Below are 20,169 nucleotides of genomic sequence, written 5' to 3'. Positions count from 1 at the left end.
TGCACACAAACAATTGGAGATTAGGTCATTCTTAAAAATCCTGTTTATAAAAAAAATTGGACCTCATAAAAACAGTGAAAGGATAATAAAAACAAGCTGCTGAGCACATAGGCTTTTTGTTGGGCTAGCACAGCTGATTCGTATTAGGTGAATGACCTCCTAGCCTTTTAGATTGTTAACTTAGAAAAATATTCCCTTAAAGCTGGAATATTGCTTTTCAACTGAAAATATAAGGCACACACAGCTTGAAATCATGCACCAATTATTTCATTTTCAGCTACAATGCCTCTGCTGCCCAAGCAGCCAGTGGCAGCCTGACCCAGCACCTCACACCTCGCTCCGCTGTGCCCACCGAGCCTGCCACACTGCCCAGACACTGGCCCAGGCACGTGTGGCAGGTTGAGCTACATGCTAAACAATCAATGTTTACAAAATTTGACAGTTCACTTGCCAAATAGGGGAAGACTCCAGTTTTACGCCTTTTTGTTGGTGTTGTAGTTCTGGCCTTTGAACTGTGGGACAATTTGCTTCCTTTTGCATGATGTGTAACACCTGAGGCACACTAACAAGGACATTCCCCTTTTCCTGTGTCTGCTTTATTTGCTGCCTTTAATAAAAACCAACTTCCAACTTTGAAATTGTTTTTTCTATAATGTTTTCTAAAGACTTAGATACTTTGATAATTAAAAAAACCCCGAATTCCTTTATTTAATTTTAAAATGTTGTTTTTCCAGTGCCTTTGAGGGGGAGTACACACACCATAAAGCTCAAGGAATATACAAATGTGTTGTTTGTGGGACTCCTTTATTCAAGTGAGTATGCTAAATATAGTTTTGAGATGTCTGTCTGTTAGGTTATGTGTAATCTTGTGTATATTCCATACATAATTGTATAAGGTCATTTTATAGGCTCACAGAATGGGGAAGTCATTCAGCCTGTTAAGGGATACATGAGAAGCAATGTAAATAATAGTTCTATAGTAAAATTAATCTCATAATAAAGATAAAAAATTATGATAAATAAGACAGTAAGATAACATTCAGGTAAAACAGGAAATATGACAGAAAAATAAGTAGTAATTGTTTAAATATTTTTTTCTATATGCAGCTATGCCAAATAATTGCAACACAGTCTTCCACTGCCTTGACAGATACTGAAGTTTGACTGTTTTCATTACTTACAGGTAGCTTTAAGAGCTACTGGGTGGTGATGCTCGATCCACGCTACAGCATTTTATCTGATAATGGAGGAAAAAGTAGATGCTTTTTTTTCTTTAGAATTCAAGCAGTTAAGAAAACAAAACCTGGGAAAATTGCATTACTTACTATATTTCCATCCATCCCAAATAGCACACATGGAGAGCTGATTTAGGAATTGGAGCAAGGATTAAGAAAGAAATACTAACTTTTTTGTCTTGCATGAAAAATACACTTTAGAAGTGTTCTGGCAATTATAGCTGTAAATTTAATGCTAGAAGCAGTGCTGATTGAATTCTCTTGATCACTGCATTGTTCTGCAGAGATTCAGTTGTTGTTTATGTGTTTTTTCTTATTTCTAGCTGCTTGTGTTCATTCTGATGAATTTAATTTTTTTTCTTGCTTTTTTTCCCCCTCAGTTCACACTGACTCAGTCCCTCTCACTTGAAGAGGTACCTTTACAAGAGCATGAAGCAGGATGGTCAGGACAGTGCTAATAATATAGAAAATTGGGCCAGTAATAGGTTACAAAGGAAAATACAATTGATGTAGCTCTAGAATCACCAGATGTGATAGTGAGAGTTGTTCGCAAGAGAGTATCTGTAAAATGAAAGAAGTGCTTAATCTCTGTGATGTTTGATTCCTCTGTTGGGAAGATTACCTGCAGAAACTTGAGTAAGAATGTGAATCTTTTGAGTTGAAAAACTAATGGTTACAAACACAGCCAAGACAATAGTCTCATGTCATGTGTTACTGTGGTGCTTAGCTTGGGGATGCAAAGTGGGGATCCAAAGTCTCCGTAACCTGGTTTTCTACACGGCAATTTAGACATTCTCCTGTTGTAACAGCCAAATCTTTGTGGGGGAGATCCTGGCTCTGTCAAAGTTGATTCATATTTGGTAAATGGAGCCAGGATCTCACCTTCTACCTTCAAGACTGACTTCCTTTCTATCATTTAATGGAGAAAGAATCATAGAATCATAGAATCAGCTGGGTTGGAAGGGACCTCTGAGATCATCAAGTCCAACTCTTGATCCACTACTGCTGCGGTTGCTAGACCATGGCACATTGCCCATTTAAAATGAAAGTAGTTTTTTTGGTGGTATGGGGGGGTTTTTTTAGTGGGTTTTTTTGTTTGTTTTGTAATGTCCAGATAGTCATCTGAAACTTGCCTTTACATTTGTTTCTCATTGGCTGTCCATTAATTTTTTTTTCTTTATGTCCTAGTAATCTGTAAATATATATATTTGGACTATAGACCTGTCAGTTTAACTAGGAAAGAGACCGGAGCTTCAGCAGTAATATTAACAAACTTCAACTTTTAACATTTCTGATTTACGTTGTTTCATTACCATGTGACACACAAGGTCAGGGAACACATGAATTTTACACTACAGATGAAAGACTTATTTTTTGGTAGGTCTTTAAAACAGAACTCTGTCTCTATCATAGGAAAGATAAAAGAAACAACTAGGAATTTGACATCTCTTCATCTACCTACTCATACTAGTGTTATGAGAAACCTCCCAAGCTTTATGGAGGACATGCTTTAACTTTTTCCACAATCAAAGGTGCGTCACACAGAAAATCCATAATCATGCCATTGAATCTAATTATTCTATCTCTCAACTTTCACGCCAGACAGTCTCCTACATCCCAGTACAGCTGCCCTAAAGAAAGCAATAAATGAGAGAGACAATAAACTAATCTCAAAGACCTCCTTTTCTGCAAACCAGCCCTTATGTAGTTTTGTGTTACACTTACTCCAATCTAGATGTAGGCCTATGCTAAAAGGACCCCTGCTGCCCCCGCCTTTCTCTAGGGTGTTTTTTCATGGCCTCCTCTTCACTGGACCTCACATGGTGTGGCTGGAGCATGTCTTGGTGCAGAACATTGATCTGACAGAAAACTAATAAGCCAAAGAAAAAGCCCTCATCCTTATCAGCCATACCTGCTCATGTTAATTTTTTGCGAGCCACATTTATCATGGATGGACAGCCTCTGCCACAAGGTTGTGTTTTTCTGTATCAGTTCATAGAGGGCCACCTATGCCACCCAAATCCTCAGTGTTTTCTAAGGGCCAAGTGTATTTGCAAAATTGCACCTACTTTAATTTTTCAAAGCATTTTCTTGTACACTGTGCAAAAATACCATTCTGTCCATAGCCATGGTTAGAATGGACCTGAGTGAAATCCATGACTCATGCTATTGCCATAGGAGAGAAGCTATTCCATATTTAACAAACCATGGTCACATCCTTTACCATATGCAGGACTGTGAGAAAGATGTGGTATAGATGGGAACTGGGAAGCCTGGGAGAATGATTTCCTTTTAAAAAAAGAAATATTATTGTTCTGTCAGTTTCCAATTTTTAGGGCCAAGGACTGAATTGCCAAGTCTTCATAAATCACCCACTGCTGCCTTTATTGCTTCCTGGAAGGAATTCTTCGTAATAGTGTTGGCTTTTCTGAACATGTGCTAGGAGACATAGCAGCAGGCTTATCCATGCTATATTTTCATTTGATTTTTGTTGAGCTGTGTCAGGTCTTCTCAACATCTCTCAGACATCCATCCAATCACGAGAAAGTGAAAACATGGGTGGGTAATATAATTGTACCATTAACATTGTGCCACTAACACTGTACCACTCCTGCCTTCACAACACAAGGGAGGATTTCAGTCACTAGGCTAGAGCTCTACAAGGAATTTCCTTGCCCCAGTGCTGAGTGCTTAATTAATGGTCTTTAATCTTTCTTAATGATCTTTATATCATTTGAGCATGCCAAATGACAAATCAGCACTGGCTATCTGGCCAGGAGAGCCCATATGAAATCATCATTGTAGCATCTCTATTAAGATCTAATAGCTTCATCTGTCCTGACTGACTCTTAGCTTCCTTAAAAACTTTGTCAAAACCAGCAGCTTCTATCTAATAACATTTGTTTGAAGTAACTTGGTTTTCACCAGTTTAGGAATCGGAATTGTTTAGGCTGGAAAAGACCTTTAAGGATCACTGAGTCCAACTGTTAACCCAGCAGTGCCAAGTCCACCACTAAATCATGTTTCTAAGTGCCCTATCTACATGTCTTTTAAATATCTTGAGGGATGGTGACTCATCCATTTCCCTGAGCAGTCTGTTCCAGTGCTTGGCAACCCCTTCCATAAAGAAATTTTACTAATGTCCAATCTAAACCTCCCCTAGTGCAACTTGAAGCCATTTCATTCTGTCACTTGTTACCTAGGAGAAGAGATCAATACCCACCTGGCTACACCCTTCTTTCAGGTAGTTGTACAGAGTGATAAGGTCTCCCTTGAGCCTCCTTTTCTCCAGGCTAAACATCCCCATCTCCCCATCAGACTTGTACTCCAGATCCTTCACCAGCTTCTTTGCTCTTCTCTGGACAGGCTCCAGCACCTCAATGTCCTTCTTTTAGTGAGGGGCTCAAAACTGAACACAGGAGGTGCAGCCTTACCAGTGCCGAGTACCGGGGATGATTGCCTGTATAGATAATTTCCACTGATTCTACCAGGAGTTTCATTGCTATTTTTAGTGTAAAATTTCAGTGGATTCTTTGTATACTTTTAAGTCTGGTATGTTATTTCCCTTGTTTGAAATTCACACTGTTTAGTAATGACTGTTCATCAGCCACCCTGCTTGGGAGAACTAATTTTCAGCTGGTCTTCACCTACCTTATGCTTGACTATGTATATGTGTGTACCTCAAGTAAAATCAGGTAGGGTGGATTGCTATGGATTATGACTACAGAAGCTGTAGATTTCTATATTTATTTGTTTATAGCTCTCACATTTTAAATAAACTCTGGACAGAACTCACCCAGAGACTACTCATCACCATCCCTGGAGGTATTTAGATGACAATGTAGATGTGGCGCATAGAAACACAGATTAGTGGTGGACCTCGCAGCACTAGGTTAATGGTTGGGCTTGATGATCTTAATGATATTTTCCAACCTAAATAATTCTGTGATGTTAAAATGCTCTTTTTGAATTTGGCTTTTCATCAATATGCAGAAGAGAAATTGTCACAGCATCCATCAACAGTGAATCAAACTTTTCTTCTTTAAGCAGGCTTCCTAAGGAAGTAAGACATACAGCATTATTCTGACTCCGTGTCAGTCCTTTCCTAATAATAAAACTGTATCATTTAATGTACTTGCCAATTTCAGCCAAATTTGGCAGGGAAGTAGTTATTAAACCTCAAAGATATTAAGTTCTTAAAGAGATAAGAAAATCAGGAAAGAGATCACATTCAAGCCCTCTCTGAGGGGAGACCTGAACAAGAGTTCAACTATATTATTAGATTATAGCATATAATATTATTGTAAATAATATGTATTACTGTGTTATAACAGAGAATCCACCTGAGGGTGGAAGATAGAGAGGCATTAGGAATGTCCAGCTCTGGGAAGTACCTGTGAGTAGTTCTGCTGCCTGAGACACCACAGGCTCTGTCCTCTGGCTACAATGCAGCAGCAAGCCCAGCTTTGCTCCTTCTGCTGCCCAAGAAGCTACACAGTTCTTAAAGCTCAAGGACTTCTCAAATTCCCAGTCTGAGAAATTCCTAGATAGTTACATTAGGTATTAATTTTTACATTGTAATACTGCTGTGGGTTTTTTTTTTCTGGAAGTTTGACTTTTTATTTGGAAGTTGGACCCATGAGTAAGATCAGTGACTGCTTCCAAGTAATGGTTTATGATTTCAGAAGGGCTGTGTCCATACTTGTAAATAAAATTGACAAAAGCCTCTTCTCTGGCTCTAAAGGCAAGTGGCAAGTGGCTTGTGTTTTTAGCCTGGATTGCTCTCCTCTGAAACAGTGTCCTGGTTCATCCTGCTTGTGGGGAATGGTCCCTGGCTTGAGCCTTCTCTGCAGTTTGCCTAGGTCCTGCCTAGGAGAGACTACTTGTGAGCATGATATGGGCCAACACAGTGTCCAGGGACATGCTCACAACTGAGCATTTCTGCCCTGGCCTTCTTTAGCTTGCTAGCAATGCTGTAGTCAGGAACACTGATATTCCAACTTGCTATTTTCTGTACCATTGGAGACAAACATAGAAGAGAGAGGAATGATTGTATTCTGCTCACACATCAGTTAGCTTAGATTGCATCAGGAGCCTGCTAAATCATTGTCTCTTCAGCAAACTGCCCAGGCCAACATGGAATGATGTTCTTTGAAAATGAAGATTTACCAAAGCTGCATCTATCATCTTTATGACTGTGACAGACCTTTATTCTATCAAAATTCTTTCCATAGGGAAGTAGTATAATGAATGTCTCCTCCTACCAATGTTGTGTGTAGCATCCTTACAGGAAAGCCTTGCAAAGGCACACACAACCTGCTTTAAAACTGCTAATGCAAAGGTATAAAAAAGCTGAGAGGAATAAATTACTCCTTTCATGGTAAAGCAAAAGGATTAGAACTGCAGAGTACTTTCTGAGAGAATTGCAGGACTTTCAAAGGCTGTTCTCCACATTCCTTCAGGAAAACCTATATAAACCTGTTAAATACTTCATCATGAAGGGTAAAAGAAAAGGCAGTTGTAACGCAACAGCAGAGGTTCTGCAGTAAGTCCTTTTCCTCTCCTTGCCAAAGGCCTGCTTCCCTGGCAAGCAGCAGATCTGCATTAGCTTCAGCTGTGGGGTGTGTGGTCACACTGTGCCACAATGTGGCACTGAACAACTGCAGTTCAATCATACTTAAGAAGGCAGTAGTTTAAAATTCACACTATAGGAACATGTGGTGATTATCATTACTCCATTTCTCTCTCAGTATCTGGCAGTCTGAGCATCTGATACATGATGCCTTTTAAAAGGAGCAGGTTGAATCCCTGCACCTCTTTGCAGTACAGATAAAATGACCATCATATATTTTATTGTTTGTGTTTGGCTTAATTATTTCTGGGATCTTTAAAAGTATTGCAACATCTTGTCCTTAGCTAAACCTTTCCAGTAGCTCACTATTTCCTTGCATACAGTATGTTGGTGGTTGAGCCCACTTTGCATTTGTATTGCCATGTGTTGTATTTGAGCCATATCACAATTGGAAATACTCTTTATAAATACACTGTGTAAATACCCTCTTGATCTCTTTATGCATATAGACTCATTTCCAAAGATATTTATGAATGATTGCCTGACTTTCAGAGTACTGCTATAAGGCAGAAGTAGAGAAAATACTCTGTTCATCGGGGGGTTTTTCCCCTCTTCTTGTCATAAATGATAGAAGGCAATTTGTACAGCCAGGACCTGGCACTGTAAGGTGCATCTGGTCTGGCAGGATGCTTAGGTTGGATATCAGAGTATGTACTGTGATAACAAACAATTAGTAGTTTTTGCTTTCTAGTTATTGTAGTTTTAAAAGTATAAAGGAGCCAGAATGAATATTTTTGTGTGTAGAAGAACATTGCTTTGGAATGTACTTTCAGTATTTAATCTTATCCTATTAAATGGCTATATTTTAGTTGCACATTTTTAACACCTACATGCAAGTAGTTTCTGATACCTTTGTCTAATGTACTGTCAAGAAGATGATGTAAATACTGGAAGATCTAAGGAAAAAGTGCTGCTTCCATTGAAATTGCTGGAAGCTTTGTCATTCCTTCAAGGAGCCAAGATGACTTTGTGTTCTTGCAAAGTGCTTCTCTCACATCTGCTACTTATGCCGAAGACACTTTATTATTTTCCTCATTTTTTTCTGTGCCTTTCTAAGATCTCTAACAGTTTCTGTAATACTCTGTCCTAAATTTTGCATTGTTTTCCCAAGGGGAAACAATAACCATAACATAGGTGACCCTCCTGCTCTCAATGGCTCCTAGTTCTACCTCCCATGTTGTGTTTTCTTCCATAGCTATTCTGCTGTTGCCAGACAATGTTCTATTCATTTAGCACCCCCATAACAGTTTTCTGGTTTGTTGTCCAGTAATTTATGACTCTTTGGAGCTTTGGTACTCATTACAGTGCCCAGTGACCCTTGTGACCCTCCTCCACATTTACTCTCTGCCACCTTGGCCCCTGGGCCAGTTTGTTGATGCCGCAAATTGCAGTGCCTATGTCCATACCAAGCCATGCAGCTGAGAAACAAGAGCTTCGTTTGACCAACTAATAGCAAGTATCTAGAATTTAGGCAGCAAGAAGTCAATCGTACAGATAAACAGAAGCTGAGAATAAGATTCATAAGTTGTGTCTGACTATGTAGGTAATGAGGTGTTGCTGATACCATGATGAGCAAAAGAGAATGGTGTAGGTAGGTATACAGCAGCTTGAGGAAAATATTGTAAATAAAACACTGACTGAGCTTTCCTTGGAACTCAGTGAAATTCCCCCCAGGTTACCACTTTTCACAGAGTGGGAACTTCATCCTGCTGGGTGTAAATACTGCCACAGTCTGAGGGTAGGTATAGGACAAGACAGCAACAAGGATCACAACACAAGGTTGAAGATCAAAGCTATCTCCCTTTAGTGAGGGTGAACACAGGTTTATATAGGGTTCGGGTAGAAGGTGCTAGAAAACTGGGTGGTGCGTGGGATAGACAGCCAGGGGAACAAATGAGAGAAAGAACTTGGGAGAAGAGGGAGGAACTTGGGAGGAGCTGGGGAAAACCGAGGACCAATGGGAGCTCACTCCGCACTGCAGCATATTCCAGCCAATCAGAGGGAGGAGCAGGGAAGCAGGGAGCAAACAATTCAGGGGAAGCCTGGACATGCCCAAGCAATACATATAAATGGGGTGTTACATTAACAGTTTTTAAACCACATTAAAAACTTCAAAAGTCCATGCAATAAATTCTTCTTAATTGTTGTATATTTGTCTCCACACCTTGAATCTTCCCCAGTCCAAATCTGTGTCCTCCACAAAATACCACCTGAATTACGCTGCCAAACTGAGCATGGGCTGCTGCATGGGCAGTTAGTGGTGGTGGTATTTGTGAAGGCACATCACCAACATACTTTCTTTGTGCTTTTAGTGGTACTTTATAAGTACCAAGTAGGAAGATATGCTGTGTTTTTTTCCTTTCATCTTTTCATCTCCTGAGAATTATATTTAAGACATAAGGTACTGTGAGCACTGGAGGAAGGTGGTGAATGAAAAGGATGGGAAAAGAGAGTTGTTTCCTTTCTGATGACTTTAACTAATAGTGTGAACTTGTTCATTTTTTAAATTATGACTGATTTGATATTCTTTTCCTGTAGCATAGATCTTGGCATGGAATTACAATGCCGGTTATATAAAATATATAGAGTATGTGTAAAACACATCTACATGTACCTGCATGTGCAAACACATAAAATAAAAGAAGAAAATAAATCTGCAATTAGTTTTTGAGCTTTGGTCATTTGTTTCTGAAACAAGAAGGACTGTAACTTCCTAAAATAAATCCCCTCCTTGATGCAATGTAAAAGGATCCAACCTTGTACTTCCTCCTTAGAATATCTGGGGAAATGCATTTTGCTGCCAATGTAACATGCTTTAACAGGTCTCCTGCTGGGCAGACCTTGTGTCCCGCTGTGACAGCCATGACCATGTGTACAACTGATTGTTAGTGGGCGATATAAATCTGATTGGAACATGCCCGTTAATTGGTTTGAGAGCTCAATATAGACAATGCTGTCTTGTAGCAGATTGTGTAGATAGACCTAGTCATAGGGTTAATTCTGCTTGACAGCACATCAGCCGCATCTTGAGTAATTACCCAACTTAAGTTTTCCCACAGTTGAATTGAGATCTTCAAAGACTTCTACATTTAAAAGTATTATTAACCGATATCTGAAACATGATGTTCCCACAAGGGCTAATTTTTTCTTCCTTTTATTAAATATACAGGTTATAGGGTTCATTTGCTAAGTGCTAAACCCTTAGAAGAAAACACTACTTGTTAGAGAGAGAAAAATCTGCAATGCATGACCAAAGCTAATGGTGCATAATGCACACTTCATTGTCTTTTTGCAAAGACTTTAAAACAAGTTAAAATTTAGGTCTGGCTCCCTTCCTCTTTCCCTCTCTCCCACCCCCCACTTTCCACTTTTAAGAAAATCAAACCACTTACTCCTATGAGCAGAGTGAGTAAATTGAAGACACACACAAACAAAAACCTCCTAGGATGTTGTACAATTAAGTACAGATCATTGAATACAATACATATGACATTAATGAAACGATATCTGCTTCAAAAATAAATTGGAAACATTCATGAATAAATTAAATCCTCTTAATGACTTTTAAAAAATGAAAATGAATGAAAACTATTTATTTCATACCAACGACTGTATGCTATGATTCACAGTATATAATTTAATCCTGTTTTAAATTTTTATTTTATTTTCTTCATTTTGTGATTTGACTTTTATAGTATCTTTTTTGTAACTCTACATTGTAGAAAACAGCAAAACATTAAAGATAATATTAATTTTTTTGTTTCAAATGCCTTTGAATGCATTTAATGTTAATATACAGATTTAGTTACTGGTCTTGCTAAAAATTATGTTTGCTGGGGGAATCAGTCTGACAAATGGCTTTTATGGCATAAAGCAGTTCTTGTAACTTATGATCTTTTTATTTTCTTTTGTAGGTCAGAAACAAAGTTTGACTCCAATTCAGGTATGTTTAGATTTACAGTGTTTTACTGAATGTACACTATTCAGGTTAATCTCAAAAGAATAGTTTATCAGTTCAAGTTCAGTTTAGCTTTAAACAAACTGGGGTAGGTCAGTCTTAAAAAGGATCTTCATTTCTCACTCTCTGAAAACAGCATTATTACTGTGAAACATTTACTTTCATTCCTTTCATCAGTTGCTGTCTCTTTACATTTTCCCAAAAGATGATCAGGAAGATGTATCTTGCGACAGGCTTAAATTGATCCAGAAGAATTATAATACAAATAAATGATAATGCAGACTAAAGCAAATGGAGGATTGAAGTGAAGTTTGAGAATGATCACTGCTATAGAGGAGAATGTTTTTCTTCCTGGTGGACAAAGACATTTCATGGGAATTTGAAGTCAGTGCAGTCTATCTGTCAGGAAACAGATGATTTGTCATCAAATTTTCATGACAGATGCATGTACACAATACATGCCAGACCAGTCTGTAGAGCGCAGTTGAGGAGATTTACCAAAAGGCAGTCTCTCTCAAGCTGACTTTTTGAAGAATAGTAATGTGTTGTAGGGATTGGGAGAGAAGTGAAGGTCAGTCTAACAGGTTAATGTGTATCTAGTAAGACAAAAAACACAGGACAGCAAACAGGGGAACAGTTGTGAGAAAAAACCAGAAATCTAAATACCAGACTTATTTATTCAGTTAACTATTCCTGGGTGTTTTTATGGAGTTAAACAATAATAAATTAAGAATAGGCTGTTGTCCTTAAACTAGCTGAAATGTCCATTGCCTGAAAAGGTCATTCAAAATACATTTTTTGTTAGGATGAAAAAAGTCTGTTTTAAACAGGAAACCTGATATTATTATGGCTGTTTTGTTTTTAGACCAATGTTATCTTCTATATGGTTTGCTTAAATGCAGTGATTATAATTGCTTATGATCTTACGAATCTAACAATATATATTAATCAGAGTGTTTATGCAATAGCATATTTCCTTTTATCCAAGTTATACCATGATTTGAGTTTGAAATGTGAAGCATTAAGTTGCTTTTTCTTTCCATGTTAGATTTTATCTTTGGAACTATATGGGAGTGAAATCTACAGCAGGAAGCATTTAAATGGCCAGTTCCTACATCTTGTATACTTGAGTCATCTTGACTCTATTATGATTTTAGTCTGTGAGTTTGAGGTTACCTGCTTTAAATACTGCTTGAATGAACTCTATGCTAAGATTGCTTCTTGGATCATGACAAAACATGGAGGGATTACATGGAGGATAGCTTCACACATTGTCCATCATTACCCCCTTTAGTACAGTCACCAAAACTAGGGAGTGGAACAGAATGTCATATCTCTCTTTTCTGTTGAGTGGAAAATGCTCTCTGCAGAGCTTCAATTTGCCTGGTGGATTAAGCTACAATTTTCTGACACTCTTTTTTGAAGCAGTTCTCCTGTTAGGTGCACTATTCTGCTTGCCACTCCCCTTGGCAGTGAAGGCAGGGGTATGGTGTTTCCCAGGAAGCTCAGCGTAGTGATACAAGTTTGGCACTATTGCAGCTATGGCGAGTGCCTGCTCAGTACATGTCACCAGGTCTCTCTGCTCCAGAGCTCCTGGTCCCATTTTATTCTTTGCCCCAAATGCTGTACTTGGAACTGAGAATTGCTGAGGTTTAACGCCTCAGTCTCATCAGTGCTGCATCTTTTGGCACAGGTTTCAGCTAACAACCAAGGGGAGATGTTAAAAAATAGTAGAAAAAACAGATCAAGCACATAATTAAAATGGCATTTTAAGAAAAAAGAAATCACAGAAATTATATAACCTCAATGTGCATTTCATGACCAGCAATATCAAGGCTGATAAAGCCCTTATCTTTGTGAGAAGTACAGCAGCCTTCCCTTTATAGGGACAGCACTCAGTTCTTCCACTGAGAAGCTATTTGTGATAGTCAGATGGAGTTTCTCTTTTGTTCCCAATATGTAAGAGCAGAGGAGAAGTGGAGATACTGAGGTCAACTCAACATGTATCGGCCAAATAAAACAGCACTTGTTTTGTTTCCCCACCAAAGAGTTTGCTCTTACTTTCCACAAGCAGACAATAAGCGCAGACCTCCTGCTGCCTCTGGTTGAACAAGAGGGTGTAGGCAGGGAGAGGAAGGATGTGTTGCTGATGGCATTCTCGTAAAAAACATCTTTCTTTCATATGGGAGGTGCAGTGCCCTATGTAGCACCATGTTCTGTATTACACAGGCTTTTGAAGAGTGTAAATGTAGCATTGGTTTTAAAAGGGCTGTTGCCATTTGACACCAATGACTCTGTATTTATACAACCTTGAGTTCCTTGGAGACAACTTAAGGTATTTTCCCATCCCTCATTTCATTTTGAATTCCCTAGACTGTCATTCCTGAGTAAAGCAATGATCCCGCAAACTGGAACAAACATGCTTTGTTCTCATTTATCTTATGTTACTCAAAATGGTTCAAGTGTTGAACATGAGAATGAGGTTATTTTATTCTAGAATGCATTTTTTTTTTCCAAGGAGCTGTTCTGCAACTGTTGCATGCTCTAAATTAACGCTAATGTTAATTCCAGTTAACTTGCAAGTCTAGATGTGCCTTTGTTAAGCAGTTATCAATGCTTATTATACTTGTCTTTCCTAGAAATATTTGTGAAGCATTGAAGAATTATAAGAAGTCTTTCTGAAGCAAGTACAAAGTCAGAAATACAGCTTTTAAAGTACCCAGTAGGCTCACTGCAAATGTAACCCTGGAAATGTTGTTCAACACTGAAATATTAGGCAAACATTGTCAAAAGAAGATTAATTTGAACTTGAGCATTAAGTTAAAAGAAGGCTGTAAAATTCCTACAGTGATGATCAGGATTTATCATACAAATAGCTATAACATCTGTAGGGGACACACATTCTTCATATCATGACTAACAGTTCCATCTGAGAAACTTCTTTTTCTCTGCTGATTCTTTAAGTCTATAGCTCACAGAATTTCTGTCTCAGAGACCATGGGGTTAGCTTCATGCTGTTAGAAGATCTTATGAAATGAAACAATTTTGCTTTCCTGTCATAATATGATGAATTTCACTGGTACTTAAAATAGATTTTTTTCTAACAAAGTACTTGGAAGTGAAAAAGGTTGTAGGAAAAATATTTTTTTCCTTAAAATTTGCTAGGGAACAAAGTAAACCACAAAAAAAGCACAGCTGAAACAATTTTGTTCTAATTATTAGTATTTTGTTTGTGTCTAAAATGCTTATTGTGCTATGTGCTTGGTTAGAAAATTTTGCAATTTAAGAATGTAAGAATTATATTGGAATAATTATTGGGATTCATTTGATGAATAATGAATAGGTTTTGGGGTTTTTTTTAATTTAGAGGAAAATAGGTCTTCATGTTGCTGTTCCATGACAGGAAGAATTTGTAGGTCTCAAAAGCTGTTGGTGAACACTGTCAATCCCACTTTAGTAACAGCAAAAATAATCATAGAAAATGCAATCAACTGTCTCAGCATGGCCCCTGGTCACCAGGGAATGGTAATGGTGGATTTCCTACTGCCTACTGAGAGGGCTGGAGTTTTCTTGGGCAGTCTCCTGTAATATTTTCTGTATCCTGCATGTCACTGTGAAGGTGAGATGTGATATTCAAGTGATAGTGTTGGCAGTGAAATCATGAAGTGTAAAAAAAATCAGCTTTGTTCTGTGTTAAAAAGAAAGGGAAAACTCACGGACAATATACGAGGACTCCAGTGGAGTCTTTTTTGTATGTGTGTCACTCAGACCATGGAATGTCGGAAGTCAGAGAGTGCAGGGTGCGATAAAGGGACAGCTGGGGAAGCACCACACTGTAGAAACATATCTGTGCACTGAAGAAAGAGGAGTGCCCAAGGATACACAGTGTCTTCAGCTGCGTTCATCATTTGCTTTGCCAACTTCCCGCTTCTCTCACAAAAAGAGATGTATCTCCAAAACCTGTTCTTCTTTCTCCCTGCTTCTACATAACAAATGAAATGTAGAGATAATATATGTGAATTTATATCACTGTTTGTGTCAATACTTTGGAAACATTCCAATTAGTATTGGGAATTAAGCTATAATAGCTGCCCATGCAGCTAGAGGCTGTCCTGAGGGGCAGCTACACACCAGCTTTTGTTGGATTCCTACTGCCCCAGCAGTCAAATACAAAGCAAGTCAAGGAGCCCCTGACAGTTCCTGGAATTTCCTTCGCCTGCCTTGTCTGGACTCACAGTGTCAGCCAGTGACTCTGCAGGTCATTTCTCCTCTCCACATTGTATTTTCCACCAGAATGAGTGTATCGCTATGTCTCAGCACTGCACAATGCTGCCAGCCCTCCATCCCCATCAAAGTTCCCATCCTTTCCTTTCTCAATTCTTGTATTTACTGGTATCTTTCCTTTCATGTGGCTCCTACAATGTACTAATTTGCAAGGCTACGTGATTCAGCACAGGTGCTAGAGAACAGTTGAAGAAAATTGTAAGGTTGCGAGTGGTCAGATGTTTTCCTCTCACAAATTCCTTTTGGCTACACTTCCAGATGTTCAGCAATAGGCTTTCCAAACTATATCAACCCTGATTTCCCCTAGCCTGTCATCAGTCCCATTGTATGAACTCTTCGCCTGAGTAAGAGAGAAACGAAAACCAAAAGGCATCTTGAAAGTATCTTTCACTGACCCTTGCTACTAGGGAAGCGCAAAAGAAACTTAGCTTTCCTGAAAACTTAGGTTGCTGAAGCAGCAAGGTACTTGGTAATATCATCCATTGATCTAAATACAAATCTAAATACAGATTAAGAAATCAATTTCTAAATTTATTGATATCAGCTTCTTCACCTAGGTTGTGATAGAGCAGTTCCTAATTTCTTTTGAGAAAGGCTAAGTAGTTTCAGGAACAGGAAAGAGAAGTGACATTTGGTGTTCTTAACACAACCACGATGACAAGTTCAACAGTCATGCTACTGATTAAAAAATATTAAAAGGTCACTTACAGAATCTGTAACAGGGAAAAGTGGAAAAATAAGCTAAGATACTGAAGAACAGGAATGCTCCAGAGCTTTTTGGATAAGGCAAATGACCTCTCCAGGTTCTCCTTCAACTATGAGGAATAATTTCCTTCTCTCTTGCTACCACCAGCACACGGACTCTTGAAAAGGTCCAGGAGCTGGCATAGAGAGATTGTGGGAGGCAGTTACTGCAAAAACAGAACAGCAGCTCAGATTATCTTGTCATTACTTGTCAGTGCTATTTTGTTCTTGGCATTAACAACTCTTCAAGTGGATTGTTGGGGATGCAATGGCTGGAGCATATGGCCTGTCATATTTGTTCAGGTGCAAGCTGAACCACCTGATGAATGTTTTCAGGGCCAAACTGTGATGTGGCTTGGAGTTTTAGGTGGCTGGGGCATCTCACTGGTACATCCCAGTGCCACTGTGGCACGAAGCACCACTTGTCAGCATGTGGTAGGAACTGTGCATTAGAGGACCTTGCTCATGGAGCCAGAATGTAATATCAACAAATACGATTTTCTATTTTTGTCATATAGTCATTGCTGCTTCTTTCTTGCCTTGCTCTGAGGATCTTGGTGAGAAGGATTTTACAATGTGTTTAAATTAGTCCTGTAATGAAAATATTTATATTTAGGTTTTCCATTTTATTACCATTAACATAAGCAAATTCATCAGACTTATTTAGGAAAAAATTTTACCTTTCTAACTGCTGCAGACAGTATTTTCTATCTTTTTTCACTGTAAATAGCTAAAAAAGGCTGTCTTTAAGAAACAATTTGCAAAAGTAGTCTGAGAAGACATGAATAATATATAAAACATGGTTTTATTCATGGAATTGGAAACTGTGGGACTGAGTTAAATTAAACTCTACAGCAGATTGGCTGAGGATTTTTTAATAGTTTTAAGTATAGCTGCTTCAGATAGGTTTGGTCTATTGGGGAGCTAGTCTATTGTTAATCAGCAAATTGCTCTTTCCAGTTAGCAACACTGAGCAGCATGTCCATTGCCTTTCTAATTTGGGTTTTTTTGCAAAATCCTTTGCAAGGATTTTCAGAGGAAGAGCTGTCTCCTGCTATTGAGCACATCCAAGACCTAGAGCAGTGGAAACACTTTTTCATTTGAGATCAGCTCATAGGTCCACCATAAATCACATCATAGGTGGCCTTTACAAAGTGTCGTCTTCTAGGCTAAGCAAATGAAGTTGGGTTAGAAAGAATCTCTGGAAGGCAATGTAAAAGGCAGGATGGTGAATGTGTTCACATGAATTAAGAATATTTCTCTCAGCCTACACAGTCACCCACACCACAAAATTTATTTCAAGGGGATCTCAGTTCCCTGCAGAAGAAATAAAATGGTCTGCAAATGGTCTTTCCAGGTCCAGAATTTCTCACCTAATTGAACAGTATGATTTCTGCAGCAGAATGCATGACTGTGGCTATAGATAAAGGCCTGAATTTGTTTGTTAAAATCCAATATATATATTAATAGTAGCATTTAAATAACATGTAAATATTATCTAAGGACTTAGGCATATGGGACAGAAAATACTTATAGAATATAAAACTACCAAATGCTCTTGAAGACTAATATTCCTATCAATGAGATAGGAACCTGTTTACCAGAGTATCATTCATGCATGCATTAATTTCTAAAAAAAAACAAAACAAAACCACATGTAAGATACTTGACATAGCAGTGCCTGGAGAATGTTAAATGTTCTGATCAATTCCCATTCATTGAATCAGTTTGAATCTTACAAAGTTCTGAGCAGTCTGATCACTTCTGCAGACCATGAGAGTTAAAGATGCTCTAGACTTGTTGTGGATCAGTTTTATGGTGCTTTTCATTATGATGGAAATACTATTGATTTTGAAGGGAAAAGGATGTGAAATCAGATAGTGCCCTGAAAAGATCCTAATATGTTTGTTAAAATAGACTGTATTTGGTACAATGCAAGGCATTTTCAAGACAAATTGTTTTTTCCTCCTTAAAAAGTACTCTTTTTAAGCTCTATCTCCCTTCAAATATGCCTGTATTCACTCTGAATCAGTAAATTCCTTGCTTATTCTAGAAATGCATGTTGAATCTCCACTGCACCCTTCAGTAAAATTAAGAAAAAGTTCTTAAGTACTTCCACTCCCTTTTCATTCATTCACTCCCACTCAATTGAAAATTATTCTTGTTCTCTTTTTTGGTGACAAATAAAAATTTTCATCTTTTATTTGGCTGACAAAAAGCAAGTTGAGGAGGTTGGGTTGTGGCGCATTCTTTATTTGTGTAGTGACTAAGGCTGTGCTGGGAAATCAAATGCTAACTCACTAGTTCCTAAACCCTTTTTTGGGTAGATCACTACATCAGTTGTCCTATGAAAAGGACATCCCTTGTTTCTCATAGCACTTTTTTATTCTGCCTTCTTGAAAACAGATGAGGTCAAAGGAGGAGGGAGCAGAGTGCAAGGTGGCAAGGTTAGTAGCCTCTGTGAGATACTAAAATTCAGTTCCTACTTGGCTCCTTGTGGAGGAGGGAAGTTCTTCTGTTCATATGATGCCCTATTAAATCAGAGGAAGATGATGAAAAACATGGCTTGTCAGCTGAGGGGTGGTCCCACTTTTTCATCCAGAGAGTCTAGCAGCTCCTTCATGTTCACTTTCCAGTTTCACAGTAAAACCAAATCAAACCAAACCAAACATAAACAAACTAAATCTAACCTAACACAAATCCTCGGGTTTGGCTGAGGGAGAAGAATTCCTTAGGATGCTTTCCTTCAGCCACCCTGGCTTCCCTTCCCACTCTGGAAAGAGTCCACACCTTCAATAAGGACAGCAACACCTTAAGACAGCAATAACATCACACTTGTGACAATCTGGAGGTGCTTGGCACTGCCGTGACCTGAACTGAGCTCCAAAGTAAAGGCACTGGGACAAGCACCACACTGCCAGTCTCATCAGCTTCTGGGACAAAGGAGGGGGCAAGACTGTGACATTCAGCGGGTGCCCCACTGCAGCCCCCATACACTGTGTGTCAGATGCCTCTTTGGACTTCGACAGCTTATCTATGGGACAGGCTGCAGCCATACACCAGGCAAAGAGGATGACTGAGGTGTGCCTTGATAAATTTAACAGGACAGGATGGTTATGATCAATGTGTCCACTCTTTTTCTTATTATCTTCTCATTAAGAAAAAGTGCATTTTCATGTTTTGGTTCTAGGCAATGTCTTATTAAGGACAGTATCTTTTGTGGCTGCGTGCATGTTGTCTAAAATAGCACATCTGTTTTGATTAGCATGGTTTGTAGGGTTATGAATTTGAATAAGAAAGAGGTGCAAGCTGATTTTGTTTCTTCCCTCTGGATTTGTCAGAGTAAAAAACACTTAACATCTTGTTTGTACAAGATGATGAGAATGATATCACAGAGTATTAGTTGAAACTGGAAGAAATCTGTTATTTGAAAAAAATTAGACTGTACAAACTAACTAAGTGATAATTATTAATGACAAGATTCAATAAAGATTAAAGTATTTAATGTTTTCATTTCATTGATGCAGTGCTGTAAATTTATGACCATTAAGAAACCATATGAAAGATCTGTCAGCTTTTACTATTTCACATTTTGGTCTCTTACCGAAACTGATTTCAGGTTTTGTAGTACTAAAAGTAAAGAGAAAAATGCAAGCTGCTTTTAATCAAACTGAAATGTTCAGTGATCACCATCACAATCTTTACAGTGTTGATCTGAGTATGAAGCAAAGAACATTAATTTGTCTTTTGTTGACTTAATTTAGTGGCAACCACAGCCTTTAAGATGTAATGATAGACAAGTTTGTGTCATACCGCTGCAAATGCCACTGTACATGTGAGCCGCCATCTGCTTAGAATTAAGTCCTAAGTCAAAACACCAATGAAGTCTAAGTCTGCAAGTTTAAGTTAGACACAATTTGCATTGAGTTTCATGTGAGTAAGGACATCATGGTCGGGTGTTAAGCCAGATAACAGTGAATTAAGTTACAAGGGCTGAAAGTATTTCTAAAAGGAAAGAATTGTGTCCCTATGTGATCTGATCAGGAGTCTCAGCAACCTTGCTTTCCACTGGGGGGTGAATTACCATTCTCTGTTGTTTTGTATAGGATTGTCTTGCCCGCCTATTGTTCTTTACAGAGTAAGTAAAGTCAGTGGTCCCATCCTCTTCATCAGTCATGGTCCAGGTGTCTGAGCAATCTTAGATATGTACGCCCCTCTCCAAACACCATGCCTGTCAAGATCACAAAATTAATTTTCAGAGTGATTGTTGTGAATAAACCTGGAGAATCTAATTTAGCACTAATTTTTTCTCTTCT

The 20,169-nt window shown here is 38.5% G+C and overlaps 1 protein-coding gene across 12 annotated transcripts in view; it reads left to right on the top strand.

Moving 5' to 3' along the window:
* The window catches only part of MSRB3 (methionine sulfoxide reductase B3), a 110,255-nt gene that overhangs the window by 34,977 nt on the left and 55,109 nt on the right, over positions 1–20,169 (top strand). For all 12 annotated transcript variants that reach the window (XM_064655761.1, XM_064655756.1, XM_064655757.1 and 9 more), the window contains 2 exons: positions 735–812; positions 10,782–10,810. In XM_064655761.1, coding sequence (XP_064511831.1) covers positions 735–812; positions 10,782–10,810 — 107 coding nt within the window. The remainder of the gene's footprint in view (positions 1–734; positions 813–10,781; positions 10,811–20,169) is intronic.

Source organism: Pseudopipra pipra, chromosome 5, assembly GCF_036250125.1.
Source record: "Pseudopipra pipra isolate bDixPip1 chromosome 5, bDixPip1.hap1, whole genome shotgun sequence".
NCBI classification, from domain to species: Eukaryota; Metazoa; Chordata; class Aves; order Passeriformes; family Pipridae; genus Pseudopipra; species Pseudopipra pipra.
The sequence above is the reverse complement of the archived record's forward strand: the minus strand, read 5'-3'. Positions and strand labels throughout refer to the sequence as shown.